This window comes from Microcaecilia unicolor, chromosome 11, assembly GCF_901765095.1.
Source record: "Microcaecilia unicolor chromosome 11, aMicUni1.1, whole genome shotgun sequence".
NCBI lineage: Eukaryota > Metazoa > Chordata > Amphibia > Gymnophiona > Siphonopidae > Microcaecilia > Microcaecilia unicolor.
Genome location: NC_044041.1, coordinates 126,961,450 through 126,984,241, shown reverse-complemented (window position 1 = coordinate 126,984,241; position 22,792 = coordinate 126,961,450). Strand labels below are relative to the sequence as shown.

At 45.2% G+C, this 22,792-nt stretch overlaps 1 protein-coding gene across 1 annotated transcript in view; it reads left to right on the top strand.

Annotated features, from left to right (window-relative positions):
• The window catches only part of LOC115480789 (solute carrier family 22 member 6-A-like), an 88,317-nt gene that overhangs the window by 53,211 nt on the left and 12,314 nt on the right, over positions 1-22,792 (top strand). Inside the window, exons 8-9 of the mRNA XM_030219690.1 lie at positions 13,429-13,643; positions 16,167-16,275. Of these exons, the coding sequence (XP_030075550.1) occupies positions 13,429-13,643; positions 16,167-16,275 (324 nt within the window). The remainder of the gene's footprint in view (positions 1-13,428; positions 13,644-16,166; positions 16,276-22,792) is intronic.

Genomic DNA, 22,792 nt, shown 5'->3' with positions numbered 1-22,792 from the left:
GCCTGCGACGCTGCTTCGCCAGTTTTAACGGGACTGAGGTGGGGAAGGAGAGGGCGAAAGGGACCTCGGGTGGGGGTGTTCAGAGGGGAGAAGGGGACTGGGGGGGGGTCTCAAAACGGGAGGGGAGAAAGGGACTGGGGTGGGGATCTCAGAGGGGAGAAGGGGAGGGGAGAAGGGGACCGGGGTGGGGGTGTTCAGAGGGGAGAAGGGGACTGGGGTGGGGATCTCAGAGGGGAAAAGGGGAGGGGAGAAGGGGACTGGGGTGGGGATTCTCAGACAGGGAATCTCAGAGGGGAGAAGGGACTGGGGTGTGGGATCTCAGAGGGGAGAAGGGAAGGGAGGGAGAAGGGGACTGGTATGGGGGTGTTCAGAGGAGAGAAGGGGACTGGGTGGGGGTCTCAGACAGGGGAGGGAAGAAGGGGACTGTGGTGGGGGTCTCAGACAGGAGAAGGGGAGGGGAGAAGGGGACTGGGGTGGGGATCTCAGAGGGGAGAAGGGAAGGGGAGAAGGGAAGCGGAGGGGAGAAGGGGACTGGGATGGGGGTGTTCAGAGGAGAGAAGGGGACTGGGGTGGGGGTCTCAGACAGGAGAAGGGGAGGGGAGAAGGGGACTGGGGTGGGGATCTCAGAGGGGAGAAGGGGACTGGGGTGGGGGGGTTCAGAGGGGAAAAGGGGAGGGAGAAGGGGACTGGGGTGGGGATCTCAGAGGGGAGAAGGGGACTGGGGTGGGGAGAAGGGGACTGGGACGGGGTGTTCAGAGGGAGAGCAAGGGGACTGGGGTGGGGTCTCAGACAGGAGCAAGGGGAGGGGAGAAGGGGACTAGGGTGGGGGTGTTCAGAGGGGATAAGGGGGCTGGAACTGGGGGCTGAAAAAGGGGCAGAGAGAGAGAGGGGACAGATCCTAGATGGAAGGGGGAGCGAGAGGGAGGGCAGACCCTGGATGGATGGGAGAGGGAGGGCAAATGGTGGATTGAAGGGGCAGAGGAGAAAGGGCAGGCAGTGGATGGAAGGAACGGCAGAGAGGGCAGACACTGGATGGCAGAGAGAGAGAGTGAAGACAGATGCTGGATGGAAGGAAGACGGTGAAAAGAAGATGAGGAAAGCAGAAACCAGAGACAACAAACTGTAAATAAAATATATTTTTGTATTTTTTTTTGCTTTAGGATAAAGTATTGTAGATGTGTTAAATGTTTATAATAGAACTGTAAATAAGGTAATCTTTTTATTGGACTAATTTAATACATTTTGACTAACTTTCGGAGAACAAAACCCCCTTCCTCAGGTCAGGATAGGATACTGTAACAGCACTATACTGTACTGACCCGAGGACGGAGGTTTTGGCCTCTGAAGCTAAATTAGTCCAATAAATGGTATTATTTACTTTCTATATTTGTTTTATTTCTATTTGTTAATTTGTAAAGTGGTGATTGGTACTTGTTAGGTTTTTGTTTCAAATTGACATCTGCTGTCTTTATATTGCACAGTACTAGGGGACAGTTTCTGTTTCTGTGGTGTTGCATTGTATGCAGAGTCTGGCATTGGGGGTTCAGTTTAATTTTTGTCTAAATAGAAAGTTTATGATTATTCTATAGTGGATTAGGGTGTATCTGTGTTTGTGAAAAAGACATGGCTTTCGGTTGGCATTGACTGTGCAGGATCGACGATCTGTACTATTCTGTCTGGTTTCGTTTTACAATAGGTGAATTGATGTTCTAGTGCTCACTGTAGTGTTTAAGATGCTTTCCTTTTCCTTGTGTGACTCGTAGAAATGACTGCTTATGGTATGGTAGAATTGCTCTATAGGTCTTGAGTGTTTTGTATTCTCGGCATGCCTAGTACTGGATTTGGGGGGGGGGGGGGGGGGTCCAAAAATGACTGGCCCGGGTGTCAACTACCCTAGGTACGCCACTGGGTCCCACTTGCCTCTGGGCGAGTTCCTACTCTCAAGATATCCCCTGATGATTTCTATGTTACTGGGGCCACACTCTCAGGGGTCCCATAGTTCCTAGAAAGCACTCACAGACCCAACACACAACCACCAGGATCTTAGTCGGTACAGGACAAACAGAGCCAATAAACTAACAAGGTTAGTGTCACAAAATTACAGCAGTGAACCATATAAAACAGATGGAAAAGTAACAGGCAATAACGGGTAACTGAATAGGGATCAATATTAAAACTGTCTAAATACTTTGTCACTACCTGAGTAGCGCCTGGGAAGCTTCAGGAAATTAACTGCTCACAAAACTATGCACAGAGTCTTGGGAGAAAGATTGTTTACCTCTGTGCTCCCATACTGAGACTAAAGATTTCCTCAGTGATTAGGCGGGAAAAAACTGTCACTTCAGTAACAGCTTTACACACAAAAAAAAACAGTCACCATCTGCAGGCCAAACAAGGGAAATGCACTGGGGAACAAAAAGGTCATACATTGACACAAGAAGTCAGACGTAAGTCCCCTGTTTTGTCACACCTCCCCTCTATAAGAGACCCTGGACTGTTGCCTCTTCAGTTCGCTGGTCGAATCTCAACAGTCCAGTGTCAGGGCAGTCCTGGCCCTTCCTTTCTGGAGAGTCCATCAGCATTGCCATGTTCACTGCCCTTCCGGTGCTGTATGGAGAAGTTATACATCTGCAGGGACAGGTTGCACCAGAGTAGCTTCCCAATCTCTCCTGAGACCCTTTTAAGCTAGACCAATGGATTGTGATCTGTGATGTCGGTAAAGTCTCGCCCATACTGGTATGGTTAGTACATAAGTACTGCCGTACTGGGAAAGACCAAAGGTCCATCAAGCCCAGCATCCTGTCTCCAACAGTGGCCAATCCAGGTCACAAATACCTGGCAAGATCCCCCAAAAGTACAAAACATTCTATACTGCTTATCCCAGAAATAGTGGATTTTCCCCAAGTCCATTTAATAATGTTGGTCTATGGACTTTTCCTTTAGGAAACCGTCCAAACCTTTTTTAAACTCCGCTAAGCTAACCGCCGTTACCACATTCTCTGGCAATGAATTCCAGAGTTTAATTACACGTTGAGTGAAGAAAAAGTTTCTCCGATTCGTTTTAAATTTACTACATTGTAGCTTCATCACATGCCCCCTAGTCCTAGTATTTTTGGAAAACCTAAACAGACACTTCACGTCTACCCAGTTCAATTCCACTCATTATTTTATAGACCTCTATCATATCTCCCCTCAGCCGCCTTTTCTCCAAGCTGAAGAGCCCTAGCCGCTTTAGCCTTTCCTCATAGGGAAGTCGTCCTGTCGCCCTTCTCTGCACCTTTTCTAATTACACTATATCTGTTTTGAGATGCGGTGACCAGAATTGAACACAATATTCAAGTGAGGTTGCAGTTTCATAAGGGCCCACACTAAGGCCAAACATTCTTTCTCAATAGCGGCATATGCTATCTCTGTGTCAAGAAGCTTGCTACTCATGTATATAATGGGGTGCGCCTCCCCCCCTGCTGTTCACTTGACTGAGTACAGCCCCAATGCCAGATGTTGAGGCATCAGTTTGTACCACAAATCTTTGTTGGTAATCAGGTGCAACTAGTAAGGGAGCGGTAGCCCATGCAGTCTTAATTTTTGGAAGGCTGCTTCACATGCTGGCAACCAGGTAATTATTTGGGGTAGTCTTTTTTTTTTTTTTTTTGTCATGTCAGTCAGGGGCTTGGCTATAGTGCTATAGTGAAGCGCAAACTTCCTATAGTACCCTGCTGTCCCAAGGAAGGCCAATACTTCCTTTGTGGTTTGGCGAGTGGGCCAGTTTTGTATAGCTTCCACCTTAACTGGCTCAGGCTGCCTCCCACTCTGTGACCTAAATATTACACTTCTGCCATTCCTGTCTGACATTTGCTGAGCTTAATGGTCAGGTGTGCCTCTCAGATTCGGTCTAACACCCCACTTAAATGAATTGGGTGGTCATTCCGACTGTACAGAGCAATGTAATCAAGATAAGCCCTAGCATGCTACTGGAGTCCATCTAACAAAGATTGATCAAGCACTAGAACATACCAGGGGCATTTTCATTCCTAAGGCATCACAGTAAATTCATAAAGGCCAATGGAGTAATAAATGCTTATGCTCCTGAGCAATGGCTGGTTATAGACGAGTTTTGCTGCTACGGCATTCTGCAGCCCAGAGTTTTTTTTTCATTTTACGAAAGCCACATGCTACACCTTTCTTGGTTAAGCCAACCAGCCACAACACAAGTGATTCAATTGACCCCTGATGCAGGCCTTAGTGCTGCAACATGGCCATGTCGGGTCGTTTTTAAGCTGTTTATATTAAAAACGTCCTGATACTCTTTGAGCTGTCCTCACTTTTTTGTCCATTGCTTTTGTTTACATGAAGGTTCTCCTCCTCCATTCTGTTTTATCGCTCCTGAGCAGCAGCTGTTAGGGGAATTTGCCAGTACTCTCAGCTAAGGTCCATTGTGGCCAGGTACTGGGCCCCAGCTAAATGATCTAGCAACTCATCCATCTGTGGCATCGGGTAGGTGTCAGATACAGTACATTCATTAAGCGTCCTGTAATCCACACAGAAGCAGGTTGTGCCATCTTTCTTAGAGACAAGAACTACAGGAGAAACCCAGGGACTATGAGACTTCTTTATAACACCTAGAGCTAGCATCTCATCAATCTCCTGCTTCATTTGTTTCTCCACTTCAATAGATATTTGATAGACACTCTGCTTCAGTGGTTTATAGGCACCAATGTCTACATTGTGATTAGCCAAATGAATAATTACTGGTTTAGTAGAAAACATATCAGCATACTTTTGCAATGCTGCTTCTGGCTGCTTTTTCTGGGTGGAGGTTAATTGCTCTCTCACTATAACTTGTTTTGTAGATCCCTCTGTTAATATCTCTGCTAAGAGGTCAAGTATGGGTTCACTAAAACCATGGGTGTGCAATCCACATAGGCTTTTAACATATTTACAAGTAGAGAGGAGTGGTAGCCGTTAGTCCACTTTTAAAGGTAATCAATAGAAATAAAACAAAATAAAACATGGAAAAGAAAATAAGATGATACCTTTTTTATTGGACATAACTTAATACATTTCTTGATTAGCTTTCGAAGGTTGCCCGTCTTCGTCAGATCGGAAATAAGCAAATGTGGTAGATGACAGTATATATAAGTGAAACATCAAAGCATAACAGTGACAGTCTACCAGGGTGGGGTTGGATAGGAGATATGCATGGGAACATCAAAGCATTTCATTGATAGTCTAACAGGATGGGGGTAGATAGGTGAGAGGAGGGTGACAAACAGAGCAATACATCTTTATGGTTTATAATGGGCTAGAAAACCCAGATCCTTGTTAAGTCCTGTCTGTTGGGTGTCAAAATATTCAATCATTCTGACTTCAAAGGTCTTACGTTCCTGTATTGTTTTAAAGTTACCTTGCAGGATTCTTACTATGAAATCACTGGTACAGTGGTCTGGTTTTGTAAAGTGCTGCCCCACAGGGGTGAAATCCTGGCTGGCACTGGCATTCTTCATGTGATGTCTATGTAAATTAAATCTTGTCTTTAGCATCTGGCTTGTTTCTCCAAATATAGCATCCTTCATTACATTTTTTTACACTGAATGATGTATACCACATTGGAAGATGAGCATGTAAGATTCCTTTATGTTGAATATTTTTCCTTTGTGAATGACTGTGAGGTCCTGTGAAATGTTTTGGCATAGCTTACAGCTGGATATATTGCAAGGATGTGTGCCATTCTCTTCTTTTTGAGTCTGTGTTGGGAATTTACTTCTGATTAGCTTGTGTTTTAAGTTGGGTGGCTGTCGGAAAGCAAGCACTGGTGGGGATGGGAATATCTCTTTCAGTAATTCATCCTCCTGTAGTAGAGGTTGAAGATCTTTTATGATTTTTCTTAATTTTTCCAGCTCCGGGTTGTATTTATTTATTTATGGCATTTATATCCCACATTTTCCCACCCGTGGGTAGGCCCAATGTGGCTTACAACAGTAAAGGGCTGAAAAGGCATACATTAATTTGGCATAAACAATCAAGTACATGTCACTATAAGGGGGATTTTTTTTCTTTGTACTGTAGCAGATTTTCTCTGGGTGTTTTGAGGGAGCAGGCAATATTTTTGGAGATTATTTTAGGGTTGTAGCCTTTCCGTTCAAAGGATGCAGTCAGGATTTCAAGGTGTCTGTCTCTGTCCCTTGGGTCAGAGCAGATACAGTGGTATCTTGTGGCTTGGCTGTAAAAAAACGAATCAGAGGAAATTTTTCTTCACTCAACGCGTAGTTAGACTCTGGAAATCGTTGCCGGAAAAAGTGGTTAAGGTGGTTGACTTAGCGGACTTTAAAAAAGGGTTGGACGGCTTCCTGTTATTGAATGGACGTGGGAATAATCCACTATTTCTGGGATGGGCAGGACAAATTGTTTATTCTTTTGGCCGCTGTCGGAGACAGGGTGCTGGGCTCGATGGACCCTTGGTCTGTCCCGGCATGGCAATGCTTATGTACTTATGTACTTCTGACGTACTGAGACTAAAACATGTGCCTGGTCTTTTGTTTAGTTTGGGCTGCCTGCAAGTTATCTCTGTCAAAGCCCACAAGGTCTCCTAGTTTATGTCACACTAGTAAAAAAGGCCCGTTTCTGACAGAAATGAAACGGGCTCTAGCAAGGTTTTCCTCGGAGTGTGTATGTTTGATAGAGTGTGTTTGACAGTGACTGTGTGTGTGTGAGAGAGAGATAGAATGAATGTGTGTGTGTGTGTGTGAGAGAGAGAGTGAGACTGTCTCCTGTGTCCCCTGCCCCCCCTCCAGCCACTCAGCGATTGTTCTATCTCCCCTGCTCCCCTTCCAGGCACCCAGCGATTCTCCTCTGCCCCCCCCCCCCCAGCCGTGTGTGTGTGAGAGTGAGTGTGTGGAAGAGAGAGACAGTGAAAGTGTGTGTGTGTGTGTGTGTGTCTGTGTCTGTGTGAAAGTGAGACTATGAGAGTGAGTTGAGAGAGAGTGTGTATATGTATGTGTGTCTGTGTATGTATGAGACAGAGAAAGTGTGTGTGTGTGCGCGTGTCTGTGTGAAAGAGAATATGCAAGGCTAGTGTCAAAGTGAAGAGACAGCAGCACAATTGTGCATAGCAGAGCACAACCATTTGAGCCAGTAGTTACCTTATCTCCCCTGCCGTCCCCTCCATACCCAATGATTCTTTTTTTGTCTTCCATCCCCTCTGTGTCCCTTGTGTGTGTGAGAGAGAGAGAGGTGCTAGCAGTCCCTGTGACAGTGGAGGGTCAGTTGCTCCTTATAGGCAGTTAAGAGAGAGAGAGAGTGAGATAGAGTGTGTATGTGGTGGTTTTTTTCCTCCCCTCTCATCTCCTCCGTGTCCCTTGTGTGTGTGTGTCTGAATACAACGGTCATTGTTTTTTTTATTTCTCAAGTGTAGTGAGAATGTGTATATGTGTGTGTGTGTGTGTGAGAGAGAGAGTCAGAGAAAGTGTATGTGTGTGTGTGTGTGAGAGTGAGTGTGTGAGAGAGTGAGTCAGAGAAAGTGTATGTGTGTGTGTGTGAGAGTGAGTGTGTGGAAGAGAGAGACAGTGAAAGTGTGTGTGTGTCTGTGTATAAGAGAGACTATGAGAGTGAGTTAAGAGAGAGAGTGAGAGTGTGTATATGTATGTGTGTCTGTGTGTGTGTGAGACAGAGTAAGTGTGTGTGTGTCTGTCTGTCTGTGTGAGATAGAGACTCTCACTCTCTCTCTTAACTCACTCTCACAGTCTCTCTTACACACAGACACACACACACTTTCACTGTCTCTCTCTTCCACACACACACGTACACTTTCTCTGACTCTCTCTCTCACACACACATATATGTGTGTCTGTGTGTGTGTGAGACAGAGTAAGTGTGTGTGTGTGTGTGTGTGTGTCTGTCTGTCTGTGTGAGATAGAGACAGTGTAAGGGTGTGTGTGTTTGTGAAAGAGAGTGTGCAAGGCTAGGGTCAAAATGGGAAGCCAGCAGCAAAATTTTGCATAGCAGAACACAACCATTTGAGCCGGTTCTCACTTATAGCCAGTTAAGTGAGAGAGAGAGTGAGAGAGAGAGAGTGTGTACGTGGTGGTTTTTTCCCTCCCCTCTCATCTCCTCCGTGTCCCTTGTGTGTGTGTGTGTGTGTGTGTGTTCTAGAGAGAGTGAGAGAGAGGTTAGTTTGGATGTTAGAGATCCAGTGAGAGGCAGCTATGGGAGGGGGGAGTATTTGAGGGAGTCTACTTGTTCTGTGTGCCACATGTGATGTTACTGAGGTGCAGCCCGTCAACTCCTTGTGAGAAATGTCTCTGACCTGCCTTCTGTGATGTGTGCTGCTGTTGATCGTATCTGTGGTCTCGGGACAGCCTGTCTGTTGACACCATCACTGAGCCTGTCTGTGTCAGACTTCGGAAGATCTGGGCATGCTTGAGTGTTGAAAAGCAGCAGCAACAACAATGAAAAAGACCTGCCTCTCTCCTAGCCCGATCGATCGTAGCTACTCTTTAGTGTTTTTTTTTAATTGTTGGCTCGTGCCAGAAGGCAGATTAATGATCATGTGAGGATGACATTTTCATGCAGTTGCTAACAGTAAAAATAAAGACGTATGGTGCCCTCGAGATGAATTAAGTGTATTGTTTTGAGATGTTGTCAGTGTTCAGGCTGCATTTTTACTTTTTCGTAGAAATCCTGAGTTTCATCAAAAGGAGATCAGGCTGACAGGCGGTCTCAAAGCGCTAGTTTTTTGAGTGTTAGGGAACTTGTTTTAGTCATCTCACATTGGTCGTCTCTGCAGCCACTCCTCCTCTCCCCTCTGACGTCGCTGCGCTCCTCCGGGGTCTTCTCCAGGGGCAGTGACGTAAGGAGAGAGGCGGAGCAGCTGCAGAGACGTCAGCCAATGAGAGATGGCTGTCTTCGGAGGTGTGTGTTAGTTTTAAGATCTTTTTTGTGTTTTTTCTTTATGTTCCGTTTTCTGCTGCTGCTGTTGCAGCTGCTGAAGAGAATAAGCAGCAGCGGCCGGACAGAGTTAGTTTTTTCGGCTGCGGGTGGCGAGGCGTGTTTGGGGGGGGGATAGGGGCTTGGTGATGCGCCTGGGGGAGGGGGTTGTGTGATGCGCCGGGGTGCGGAGGGGGGGTTAGAGGTGTTTCGTGGGCAGGGGGAGGAGTATGGAAACATGCTCCGTGTGTTTCCCTACTCCTCCCCCTGCAGCAGGGTAGGGGCTTGTGTGATGCGCCTGTGTGGGGTTGTGGGGCACTGTCCGTTGTTGCAATTCGTTGAGTGTCAGTGCTCTGCCCTGACGTCATCACGTTTGACACCTGGGCGGGGCAGACACTCATGTAGGAAAAGTGGTCTCTGCTGCCTCACTTTTAGAACGTTGGGAAAGTGAGGCTTCATTAGAACATTGGAGGTGCGTTTTATATAGAGAGATATTGACTATATATTCAATTACAGGGGTGTCAGTGGTGTCAATTTTCCCCTCCTCTTATTAGATCAAGGGGCCCTCTCACCCTCCAACCATAAAGTAGCTTGAATGGGGAGAACCTGGTAGACTTCTGTGGTACTTCTCTCTAAGCAAATATTAGGTAGGGTAAGTACTTTTCACAGTCTCCTGACTACACAAAAGTCTTTAACATTTGCTTTAATGTCCCATTAAATCTCTCCACCAACCCATTAGTTTCAGGGTGATATGGGGTGTGTTCACAGATTTTAGATCAGCTCAGACATAAACTGTGTCCCTTGGTCTGAGATTATTTCTCATGGATATCCTACCTGGGAAAATATTTCTAGCAGTTCAGTGGCAATTCTCTCTGCTATTGAGGATAAGGTTACCACTTCAGGATATCTGGTAGCAAAGTCCACCACTGTCAACATATACCTTTTCCCAGTCCAGCTGGGACAGTGAGAAGCCCCACTATATCCACAGCTATCCTCTCAAATGGCTCACTGATAATGGGTAAAAGTTTCAGGGGGGGTTCGGGGGTGATCTTGGGTCTTACCCACTCTTTGGCATGCATCACAGGTTCGACAATAGCTACGACTTGAGATACTCCCGGACACTAGAATTTCTCAGTCAATCTACTGCGTGTTCATGTCAGCCCTGATGTCCTACTAATGGAATGTCATGTGCAGTCTGTAGGAGTTGTTCTCAGTATGCTTTGAGCACTATAATCTGTTTGCCTGTTGTCCAGGGGCCGTTAGGATCAGTGGGATCAGTCTGTCTATACAGCAAGCCCCCTTTCCATAGGATACAAACTTTACAAGTCTCATTGGTTGGCTGACCAGCCCTCTGCCTCAGGGCTTCCAGGTCAGGGTCAGAGTGTTGTGCTTCCTGAAAAGCATGTCTGTATCCTATATCAGTATCCATATCTGGAAGGGTCTCTGCTGGTGACGTTGACAAATCAGGGTCAACAGGTGTGTCAAATAAGTCAGGCTACCCCATACTCACAGCCTCGGTTACCTCTGGAACTGCTTCTGCTGGAAGCGCTGGGGCGCCTCCTTCTGTCATTTGGGTCAACTGGTCCCACCTAGACAAGCTTAGGATCTAGAACTGGAGATGTGGTCTCTGCTGCTTCCGTTTGTTGGGCCGTCTGTGCTTGACTATGGGTCACCATAACAGAAATGCTGACTCCGCTGTCAAGGGTAATGTTCACTGAACCCATGTCGGTCCCACACAGCATTGGTATGGCATGTTTTTCATTATTCTTACTTCTCTGTATCAGGGGCGTAGCCACACTTCAGCGGGAGGGGGGCCAGAGCCCGAGGTGAGGGGGCACATTTTACCCCCTCCCCCCCGCTATTGCCGACCCCCCCTACCACCAACTTTGATGACCCCTGCCGACGACCCTCTCGACCCTCCCTCCCGCCACCAACCCTCCCCTGCCGTCGCTGTGAGCTACCTTTGCTGGCAGGGACCCCAATCCCCGCCAGCCGAGGAGGTCCTCTTCTTCCTCCGAAGGCTTTGTTCTTTTTCTGATATCCTGCACATTGTACGTGCAGGACGTCAGACTCACAGAAACAGAACGAAGCCTTGCAGATCAGCCAGCAACGGACGTCAGACTCACAGAAACAGAACTAAGCTTTGCAGATCAGCCAGCGTTGCTGGCTAATCTGCAAGGCTTTGTTCTGTTTCTGTGAGTCTGACGTCCTGCACATACAATGTGCAGGACATCAGAAACAGAATAAAGCCTTCGGAGGAAGAAGAGGACCTCCTCAGCTGCCAGCAAAGGTAGCCCACGGTGACGGCGGGGGAGGGTTGGCGGCGGGAGGGGGGGTCGAGTGGGTCGTTGGCAGGGGGTCCAGGGCCAAATCTATGGGGCCCAGGCCTCCCCAGGCCCCACGTAGCTACGCCACTGCTCTGTATCCAGGCTTGGTATCCCAATCCAGGAATACTTGAGCAATGGGTACAGTTTTTCTGGATCCATTAGCTAGCACTACCTCTGCAGTGCACCCTGGAAGAATAGCATCTTCTGCCACTATCTCTGGTCTTAATATTGTCCTGCTAGAGCCAGTGTCCACAAGCCCCACCACCTGGGTCTGATTCACAGTTAGGGATGTTATAGTGTTGTGGAAACCCATTTGCTTCCTTGCTTGATGAATAACCAGTAACTTTTTGTGATGTGGCAACTGTGTGGGCCTCCTTCTTGAGACTGGAGCTACCCACAAAAGTTGCCAGCTTTGGTGCAGGAACTGAAATGCTCTTTACTGCAGATATCTAGACAATCTGCTTTGAAATGTCCTGTACGCCCACACTGGTAACAAGGACGTTCATGCCTAAAGTCTTTAGGTTTTTGGGGAACACTGGAGGGCTCACTGACAGTCTCTGAGGTTGCAGGAATATTTGACTTAGGGCCCTGGCTGCCCCTAGATCCTGGCTGCTGCAGATATGGACAGCTTCACTGAATTTTAATGCACAGCAAGCCCAAAACTAACACTGCATCAAGAAGGGGCGTTTGCACAATTTTGTATTGCAGGTTGTGTGTTAACATTTGGATTAATGGGCGCTACCTGCTCCAAGTTAATATGGTCACCGCATCTCAAGAAAGATATAGTAGAATTGGAAAAGGTGCAGCGAAGGGCGACTAAAATGATAGCGGGGATAGGACAACTTCCCTATGAAGAAAGACTAAGGAGGCTAGGGCTTTTCAGCTTGGAGAAGAGGGCTGAGGGGAGACATATATAAAGAGGTATATAAAATAATGAGTGGAGTGGAACAGGTGGATGTGAAGCGTCTGTTCACGCTTTCCAAAAATACTAGGACTAGGGGGCATGCGATGAAACTACAGTGTAGTAAATTTAAAACAAATCAGAGAAAATTTTTCTTCACCCAACGCATAATTAAACCCTGGAATTCGTTGCCGGAGAAAGTGGTGAAGGCGGTTAGCTTAGCAGAGTTTAAAAAGGGGTTAGACGGTTTCCTAAAGAACAAGTCCATAAACCACTACTAAATGGACTTGGGAAAAATCCACAATTCCAGGAATAACATGTATAGAATGTTTGTACGTTTGGGAAGCTTGCCAGATGCCCTTGGCCTGGATTGGCCGCTGTCATGGACAGGATGCTGGGCTCGATGGACCCTTGGTCTTTTCCCAGTGTGGCATTACTTACGTACTTATGTACTTATGGGAGCACTTACTGTCTCCTCTTTAGGAGATGCTTGTCCCTGGGATTAGTAGCATGAATCTTGCTACTCTTTGAGTTAATGGAATCTTTCTACTCTTTGGGATTCTGCCAGGTACTTGTGACATGAATTGGCCACTTCTGGAAGCAGGATACTGGGCTAGATGGGCCATTGGTCTGACCCAGTATGGCTATTCTCATGTTCATTTTTGGATGCCTCCTGCAATGGCAAATTCCTGCTCCACAAATAAGCAACAAGTTATATTTGGTGGAATGTTATATTAAAATGTGTTTTAAGTGCTGTCTTAAATTTCTGAAACAGTATCTCAAGGTGGCTGTCCCTGTCACCCACTTATGACTAGATACATCAAACTGGTTCCTGTCACACAGTTGGTACCTAGGCTTGCATTTTCACACAGGCAAACTGTGCCAAATTCTTAAGCCAGCATGCAATTCTGCCACAGCATGCTGGCCCAGAGTTCAAGCCTGTGTGAGCACACCCATTGTCCTAGAATTGCTGCCACAGCAGACAGTATGATGAGGAGCAAGAGAAGGCTGTGGGGGGGGGGGGGGGGGGAGGAGAAAGATTGTAAAAGGATGAGAATTGGGCAAAAGCAGCCTGAATATCCCCCATCAATCCTTCTCACTCAAACCACTCTCCCACCCCCTCCCACCCCCTCTCAAATCCAGACATGGTGCTATATTTTCCAGCCATCAGCTCCTGCCATACATGTCTCATGTCCTGTCACAATATTTCAAGTTTTTGGGTCTCAGTCCAAACCAGATGAACACATAAATTTTTCTTATTCCCATTACCATCTGCAGGTTCTCCACCAGTTTTTGCTTTTATGGCTTGATCTTGGACCTTCAAAGCTTTGGAATCAATATCTACATGATCCAAGTAATTTTTGGAGTCATTGACTTCCCTGCTAGACTGATTACTACTGCATCATTGTGTTACTTTGGGCGCCGCAGAACCCTGAGTGCCTCCTTCTTCTTGACCAGCCTGGCGATTCTGGCCAATATATTTGTGCCAAAAGGTGAAGATTCATTTTATCTCTGCTAAGTGTAACAAGTGGGTGTGTGAGGGATGGCATTGACAAGGTATAATTCCTCAATCATTCAGTGATAGTGAATCAGTGTATATATGCAGCAGTTGTTAGAACTGGTGGTCCCATAGAAATGTAATGGAGCATTGTATAGAGGACTTCATTTCTCCTCTGCCCCACCATGTGCAGAAATTTCACTTGTAGTCACTTTATATACTGTATATTATTGAAAAGTACCTCCATATCTATTGCTGACACTTTATTTGCTATGTCCATGTTCCACCTAGTTCCCAAAGTTGTTAGGTAAGTGCTGTCTTATACCTCTTCACTCTTCTGGTACCATCTCAATGTTTTATTTAGACTTGGAGGCAGTGAATTAAATTCTCAAGTTCTTGAAAATATAGACTATTTACTCCTTTTCTGTTTAGCATAGCCCGGTAATGGTCTTACTTATATTAGTTTTGGGTTGGCAGAGTCAGTCAAGTGCAATATTCAGCACTTAACCAGCCAAGGTAACCACATAAATAGGACCACAAAGTCAGTCCTATCTTTATGCAGCTCTGTAACATCAAATGATTTAAAAATCAAACAAGCCAATTTAAAAGTGACACGCACCTGAAATGGTAATCAATGCAACTTGATCAGGGAAGGAGTTGATCTATCAAACTTCTCAAGATGAAATATCATTTTAGCCGTAACATTTTGAAGTCAACTGATTCAGAGAGAGAGAACAATATAGTGCATTACAGTATTCCAGATGAGATGAAATAAGTGTTTGAACCAGAATAATAAAATATTTCTCTGCAAAAAGGGAACATATGTTACGAAGTTGATGAAGTTTTAAAAATCAGTATGTACTGCTGTATTAACTTGAGGCTCTAAGGATAGGGTCCTATCTAAATAAGCTCCCATAACTTTTGAAATTCGCTCTACTTTCGTTGAAGACAAGGTTAAAACCTCTGGCACTGAAACTGCACATTGAATCAACCAGAGTAATTTGGTTTTATCTTAAGTTTAAAGCCATGACTGTTGAGGTGTTACCTTGGGAAAAAGTAGTGAGAACTGAGGCCAACCCCAGACACACTTCTACGGTCTCTGTTCCGCAAATGTCAAAAGACTGAAAGAAGATTTGCCAAATGCAGCATGGAGAAATTAAGGCTGATGTTGGACACACTTCTACGGTCCCGCAAATGACAAAAGATAGGTGAAAATTTGGCTACTCCAGTGTTGTAGATCACTTTGTCATGTGCTACGAGTGAGGGTGCTGGGCAGTGCAGGGGGGAAGGGAAGGCATCTTGACTGGTAAGTTGAATACTGTCAGTAATACTTGGGGATGATATATGGTCATAACCAAGACTCCATCATATTTGGCTGTCTACATGGTTGGCATGTTGGAGACTTGACAACCAGAGTTTAAACATGGGTGACTGGGGCTCGCAGAGAATAGTGGGTGCAGCCCTGGCCACCTTGTTGGGAGGACTGGATGGATCATGTAGGTCTTTATCTGCCATCATTTGCTATTTTACTGTGTGTTATCTCATCACAATGCACTCTAATCAACCCTTCAGGGAAACATCCATTGTGCAAATAACAACATATAAGAATCTTAAATGTGCTGATGTTGTATAGTGTCAAATAAAAAATATATGTACTTAATACATTCATTGTATGAACTCCCTGCCAAAAAAAATGAAGTAACAACTATACACCTAATTTAAAGTCATTACTATTAAATAAACGTCTTGACTGAATTGGAGTATTAAATTTATCCCAAGAAGTTAAGCCCCCAGCAGTTAGCAGTGTTAAAGCCACTGACTGCCACAAGCTGATGTTCAGTACCAGGGCTATGTCGTGGGCACTGGCACTGAATAACCAGGTCAACCAATGACCTGGAAGTTATGCTAGTGCTGAGCAATATTCAGTGCCAATACAGAAACAGAAGGACAAAATCCCTCGCAGTCAACCAGACAAACACAAACAACTGGCCTGCATCAGGAGTCTACCCATTATAATTACAAAAATAAAAATTATATAACAGAATTTATTGAATAAACTGAACAAAAAGGACTACACATCATACTAGACCAAACCTACTATATGAGCTTTGTTTTAAGTAATAGTACTATGTGGTTGTAGAATTGTGTTAGCAATACTGGACTTTGGTCCTGAGGAACTGAGTTCAATTCCCACTTCAGGCACAGGCAGCTCCTTGTGACTCTGGGCAAGTCACTTAACCCTCCATTGCCCCATGTAAGCCGCATTGAGCCTGCCATGAGTGGGAAAGCGCGGGGTACAAATGTAACAAAAATAAAATACCTATGGGAATATACATCTTTTTATGTAACTATAATACCATTATGGTAATTTAATTTAGTTTTAATGTACATTTTTTTAATATTATCGATGCTTTATTTGGTTTTGATTGATATATATTTTTTAAATATCAATATCCATTTTTTAAATGTTTTAAGTGTATTAAAACACAAAACTGGTCTTTCTATTCTCTCCTCATAGACATGAAGATCCTACGCACGTCACTGGCTGTGTTTGGCAAAGGCTGCATTGCTTCCTGCTTTAGCTCTATTACCCTGTTCTCCTCGGAGCTCTACCCCACCACCATCAGGTAAGGGTCTAAGGCTGCAAAATCCAGAGCAACCCAGGACCTGATATTCAAAGCCATTTACTCAGATAAATTAATTTGTTGGGCCTATCCTCTGATATTCGCAGTACTATCCAAATACTGCCGCCGAATATCATTGCACACCACCTCAGCACTGTCTGGATAGTGCCGGGGCAGTATGTGGGCACAGCCTGACATTATAATTTTTTTTTTTCAACAATTTGATAATACCACAAATTGTTAAAAAAAAAAAAAATGCTGGTTCACTATGCAGGTAATGTGGTTCACTATCCTGCTTATTTTCGAAGGAGAAGGGCGGCCATCATCCGACACAAATCGGGAGATGGCCAGCCTTCTCCTAATGGCGGCCAAATTGGCATAATCAAAAGCTGATTTTGGCCAGCTTCAACTGCTTTCCGTCGCAGGGCCGGCCAAAGTTCAAGGGGGCGTGTCGGCAGTGTACCGAAGGCGGGACGGGGGCTGGTTACGAGATGGCCGGCTTCGGTCGATAATGGAAAAAAGAAGGGCGACCCTGACGAGCATTTGGACGACTTTACTTGGTCCCTTTTTGTTCAGGACCAAGCCTTGAAAAGGTGTCCGAACTGGCCAGATGACGACCAGAGGGAATCGGGGATCACCTCCCCTTACTCCCCTAGTGGTCACCAACCCCCTCCCACCCATAAAAAAAATTTTAAAACATTTTTTTGCCAGCCTCTATGCCAGCCTCAAATGTCATACCCAGCTCTATCACAGCACTATTCAGGTCCCTGGAGCAGTTTTTAGTGGGTACTGCAGTGCAGTTCAGGCAGGCGGACCCAGGCCCCTCCCCCCCCTACCTGTTACACTTGTGGTGGTAAATGTGAGCCTTCCAAAACCCACCCGAAACCCACTGTACCCACATCTAGGTGCCCCCTTCACCCTTTAGGGCTATGGTAGTGGTGTACAGTTGGGGGGGGGGGGGGGTTGGGGGGCTCAGCACACAAGGTAAGGGAGCTATGCACCTTGGAGCAATTTCTGAATCCGCTGCAGTGCCCCCTAGGGTGCCCAGTTGGTGTCCTGGCATGTGAGGGGGACCAGTGCATTACAAATGCTGGCTCCTCCTATGACCAAATGCCTTGGATTTGGCCGGTTTTGAGATGGCCGCCGTTAGTTTCCATTATCGGCAAAACCCAATGTCGGCTATCTCTAAGGGCAGCGATCTCTAAGGGCAGCCCAAATGTTGAGATTTGGCCGTCCCCAACAGTATTATCGAAACGAAAGATGGCCGCCCATCTTGTTTCGATAATACAGTCGGGTACGCTTCTTTACGGGGCCAGCCCTAGAGATGGCCGCCCTTACAGATGGGCACCCCCGTTCGATTATGGCCCTCTATAACAAAACTCAAAGAGGAAAAATAAAATATAAAAAAGCGGAGAGAGGAAAAAAAAAAGCTCAGTAAACTGAGCAAGTGATAGGCATTGAGGGCATTCGTGTATTGAAGGTATGTTTTGAAAAGCCAAGTTGAGAGAATTTTTTAAAATGTTGAATAAGAAGATTCAGTTTTTGTATTGAGCGGTAGCATGTTCCAAAGTTTTGGACCAGAATATTCCAGCAGAAATCCGCCTGGGCAGAGAACTCTATGGTCCCACGGGAGTAAACAGATAGAAGGGGAAATAGTGGGAAATAGACCACAGACTCCAGAGACAAGGAGTTCAATCTTGATGCATGTTATCAATCAGATTTGAAAGCTCGTATTGTTACAACATAGGTATTTTTTAAGACCAACTCATTAACTCAATTTGAAAAGTTTCATATTTGGAGATTTTGAGACTCCTGATGCAGTCTGTTGGGCTAAAACACAGCATTGTGTTGAGTCTTTGATCAATAAATCTTGTCAAGCATCAAGATTGTCGTCCTTGTCTTTGGTGTCTGTGGTCTATCTCCCCTTCTATCCAAACTGAGGAGTAGCAAATCTCCTGGACCGGATGGTATTCATCCCAGAGTACTGATAAAACTGAAAAATGAACTTGCAGACCTATTGTTAGTAATATGTAATTTATCCTTAAAATTGAGTGTGGTACCGGAAGATTGGAGGGTGGCCAATGTAACGCCGATTTTTAAAAAAGGTTCCAGAGGAGATCCGAGAAATTATAGACCCGTTAGTCTGATGTCGGTGTCGGGCAAAATGGTAGAGACTATTATTAAGAACAAAATTACAGAGCATATTCAAAAGCATGGATTAATGAGACAAAGTCAACATGGATTTAGAGAAGGGAAATCTTGCCTCACCAATCTACTACATTTCTTTGAAGGGGTGAACAAACGTGGATAAAGGTGAGCCGGTTGATATTGCGTATCTTGATTTTCAGAAGGCGTTTGACAAAGTACCTCATGAAAGACTCCAGAGGAAATTGGAGAGTCATGGGATAGGAGGTAGTGTTCTATTGTGGATTAAAAACTGGTTAAAAGATAGAAAACAGAGAGTAGGGTTAAATAGTCAGTATTCTCAATGGAGAAGGGTAGTTAGTGGGGTTCCTCAGGGGTCTGTGCTGGGACCGCTGCTTTTTAACATATTTATAAATGACCTAGATATGGGAGTAACTAGTGAGGTAATTAAATTTGTTGATAACACAAAGTTATTCAAAGTCGTTAAATCGCGAGAGGATTGTGAAAAATTACAAGAGGACTTTACGAGACTGGGCGTTTAAATGGCAGATGACGTTTAATGTGAGCAAGTGCAAAGTGATGCATGTGGGAAAGAGGAACTCAAATTATAGCTACGTCATTCAAGGTTCCACGTTAGGAGTCACAGACCAAGAAAGGGATCTAGGTGTCATCGTTGATGATATGTTGAAACCTTCTGCTCAGTGTGCTGCTGCGGCTAAGAAAGCAAATAGAATGTTAGGTATTATTAGGAAAGGAATAGAAAACAAAAATGAGGATGTTATAATGCCTTTGTATCGCTCCATGGTGCGACCGCACTTCAAATATTGTGTTCAATTCTGGTTGCCACATCTCAAAAAAGATATGGAGGGGCATTATCAAAGGGGACACCCAAGTTTTGCTGAGGACGTTTATAAAAGGTTTGGACGGTTTCCTAAAGGAAAAGTCCATAGACCATTATTAAATGGAGTTGGGGAAAATCCACTATTTCTGGGATAAGCAGTATAATATATTTTGTACTTTTTTGGGATCTTGCCAGGTATTTCTGACCTGGATTGGCCACTGTTGGAAACAGTATGCTGGGCTTGATGGACGGTTGGTCTTTCCCAGTATTGCAATACTTATGTACTTATGTAGAGGACGTGAAATGAGGTTGAAGGGGGGCAGACTCAAGAAAAATATCAGGAAGTATTTTTTCACGGAGGGAGATGGTGGAGATGAAAACGGAAACGCAATTCAAAAATGCGTGGGATAAACATAAAGGAATCCTGTTCAGAAGAAATGGATCCTCAGAAGCTTAGCAGAGATTGGGTGGCAGCACCAGTGGTTAGGAGGTGGGGCTAGTGCTGGGCAGACTTCTAAGGTCTGCGCCCTGAAAATGGCAGATCCAAATCAAGGTCAGGTATACATAAAAAGTAGCACATATGAGTTTATCTTGTTGGGCAGGCTGGATGGACAGTATATGTCTTTTTCTGCTGTCACCTACTATGTTACTATTTTATGCCCTATATTCCACTAAGGACTAGCTCCCCCTCTAGTCGGTTCCTGGGCCAGTTGCTCCAAGAAGCAGTCATTTATTAAGTCTAGGAATTTTATCTCCGTAGTGCTCCCTGATATAATATGTATCCAGTCAATATTAGGGTAATGGAAATCACCCATTATTATTTTGTTGCCCAATTTGCCAGCTTTTCCTACCAGAATACTCCTTCCCATCACATAAAGAATTTCTACCATAATGATTCCGCACTGCTATCTGTTTCATGTATAATGTTTATTTTGTTTGACTCAATTCCCTCTTTAACATATAGCACAACCCCCTGCCCTCCAATTTAATCCACTCTTATCATTGCGATATAATTTGTATCCTGTTAACACAGTGTCCCATTGATTGTCTTTCTTCCACTAGGTTTCTAAGATGCCTGTTGTAACCACCTCATCATTTAGTGCTATATAATCTAACTCTCCCATCTTATTTTTTAGGCTTGTAGCATTTGTATACAGACATTTCAAATTGTGTTTTTTCATTGCATCTATATGCTGCTTAGAAGTTTATGGGGATAATGTGCATCCTTTACCCTGCTCTCTCCTTAAATACTCCTGGCTTTCTTTTACCATTGTTGAAACCTCTCTATTGGGATTCCCCAAATGTCCTGTTTCTACTACTACTTATCATTTATATAGCGCTACAAGGCATACGCAGCGCTGTACACCATACACAAAGACAGTCCCACAATTCCAGGAATAACATGTATAGAATGTTTGTACATTTGGGAAGCTTGCCAGGTGCCCTTAGCCTGGATTGGCCGCTGTCAGACAGGATGCTGGGCTCGATGGACCCTTGGTCTTTTCCCAGTGTGGCATTACTTATGTACTAATCTAGATAAGACAGTATACAGACAGAACAATTAAGGATAAGGGAATAGAGAGATGAGGATAAAGGACAGGGCAAGTAAGTTAGGAGTCAAAAGCAGTAGTAAAGAAGTGGGTTTTGAGTTTTGATTTGAAAACGGCCAAAGACGGGGCCAGACGCACAGGCTCGGGAAGTCCATTCCAGGTGTGAGGTGCAGCGAGACAAAAGGAAAGGAGTCTTGAATTAGCAGTAGAGGAGAAAGGGACGGATAAGAGAGATTTATCTACAGAACGGAGTACTCAAGGGGGGACATAGGGGGAGACAAGAGTGGAAAGGTACTGGGGAGCGGCAGAGTGAATGCACTTATAGGTCAATAGGAGAAGTTTGAACTGAATATGGAAACGGATAGGGAGCCAGTGAAGTGATTTAAGGAGAGGGCTAATGTGGGCATAGTGACTTTGGCGGAAAATGAGTCGCGCAGCAGAGTTTTGGATTGATTGAAGAAGAGAGAGATGGCTAAGAGGGAGGCCGGTGAGAAGAAGGTTACAATAATCAAGACGAGAGGTGATCAGAGTGTGGATAAGGGTTCTGGTAGAGTGCTCAGAGATGAAGGGACGGATTTTACAGATGTTATAGAGAAAGAAATGACAGGTTTTGGCAATCTGTTGAATGTGAGCAGAGAAGAAGAGAGAGGAGTCAAAGATGACCCCAAGGTTACGAGCTGATGAGGCAGGGAGAATGAGAGTGCCATCCACCGAAATAGAGAAAGGGGGGAGAGGAGAGGTAGGTTTTGGGGGAAAGATGAGAAGCTTGGTTTTGGCCATGTTAAGTTTGAGATGTCGCTGAGACATCCAGGCAGCAATATCAGATAGGCAGGCTGAGCCATTGGTCTGGATGCTGGTTGAGATTTCATCAGCATAGAGATGGTATTGAAAGCCGTGGGATGATATCAGAGAGCCAAGGGAAGAAGTATAGATGGAGAACAGGAGAGGACCAAGAACAGAACCCTGAGGTACACCGATTGGTAGAGGGATAGAAGTGGAAGAGGATCCACCAGAGTGTACACTAAAGGTGCGAAGCGAGAGGTAGGAGGAGAACCAGGAAAGAACAGAGCCCTTGGATCCAAATGAAGACAGCGAATCAAGGAGTAGGCTGTGATCAACAGTGTCAAAAGCAGCGGATAGATTGAGAAGGTTGAGGATAGAATAGAGACCTTTGGATTTGGCCAGGAACAGGTAGTTGGAAACTTTTGTAAGTGCAGTTTCAGTTGAATGAAGAGGGCAAAAGCCAGATTGAAGTGGGTCAAGAACAGCATGAGATGAGAGAAAGTCAAGACAGCGGCAGTGAACGTTCAAGTAACTTGGAAAGGAAGGGGAAGAGGGAGATGGGTCGATAGTTGGAAGGACAAGTAGGTTCAAGTGAAGGCTTCTTCAGGAGTGGTGTGACCACAGCATGTTTGAAGGCATCAGGAACGGTCACAGTGGAAAGAGAGAGATTGAGAATATGACAGATAAAAGGGGTGAGAGTAGGAGAGATGGTGTTAAGAAGGTGGGTAGGAATGGGATCAGAGGAACAGGTAGTTTGTTTTGAGGAGGAGAGAAGATGTGATATTTCTTCATCAGTGACCTCAGGAAAGGAGGAAAAGGACGGAGGGGTTGAGGAAATAGGGGAACGGACAAGGGGAGGGACAAGGGGAGGGAGAGGTGGGGGTGGTTTGGTAGAGAATTCGAGGTTTATCTTCTGAACCTTGTCGTGGAAGAACTCGGCTAGAGTCTGGGGAGATAGTGAGGGTGGAGTTGGGGGTGGAGGCACCTTGAGGAGAGAGTTTAGTGTGGCGAAGAGAAGTTGAGGGTTTGAGCCGAGAGAATTAGTCAGTTGGATATAGTAGTCCTGTTTGGCAAGCAAGAGAGCAGATTGGAAGGAGGTCAACATGAATTTGTCGTGGAAGAACTCGGCTAGGGTCTGGAGAGATAGTGAGGGGGGAGTTGGGGGTGGAGGCACCTTGAGGAGAGAGTTTAGTGTGGCGAA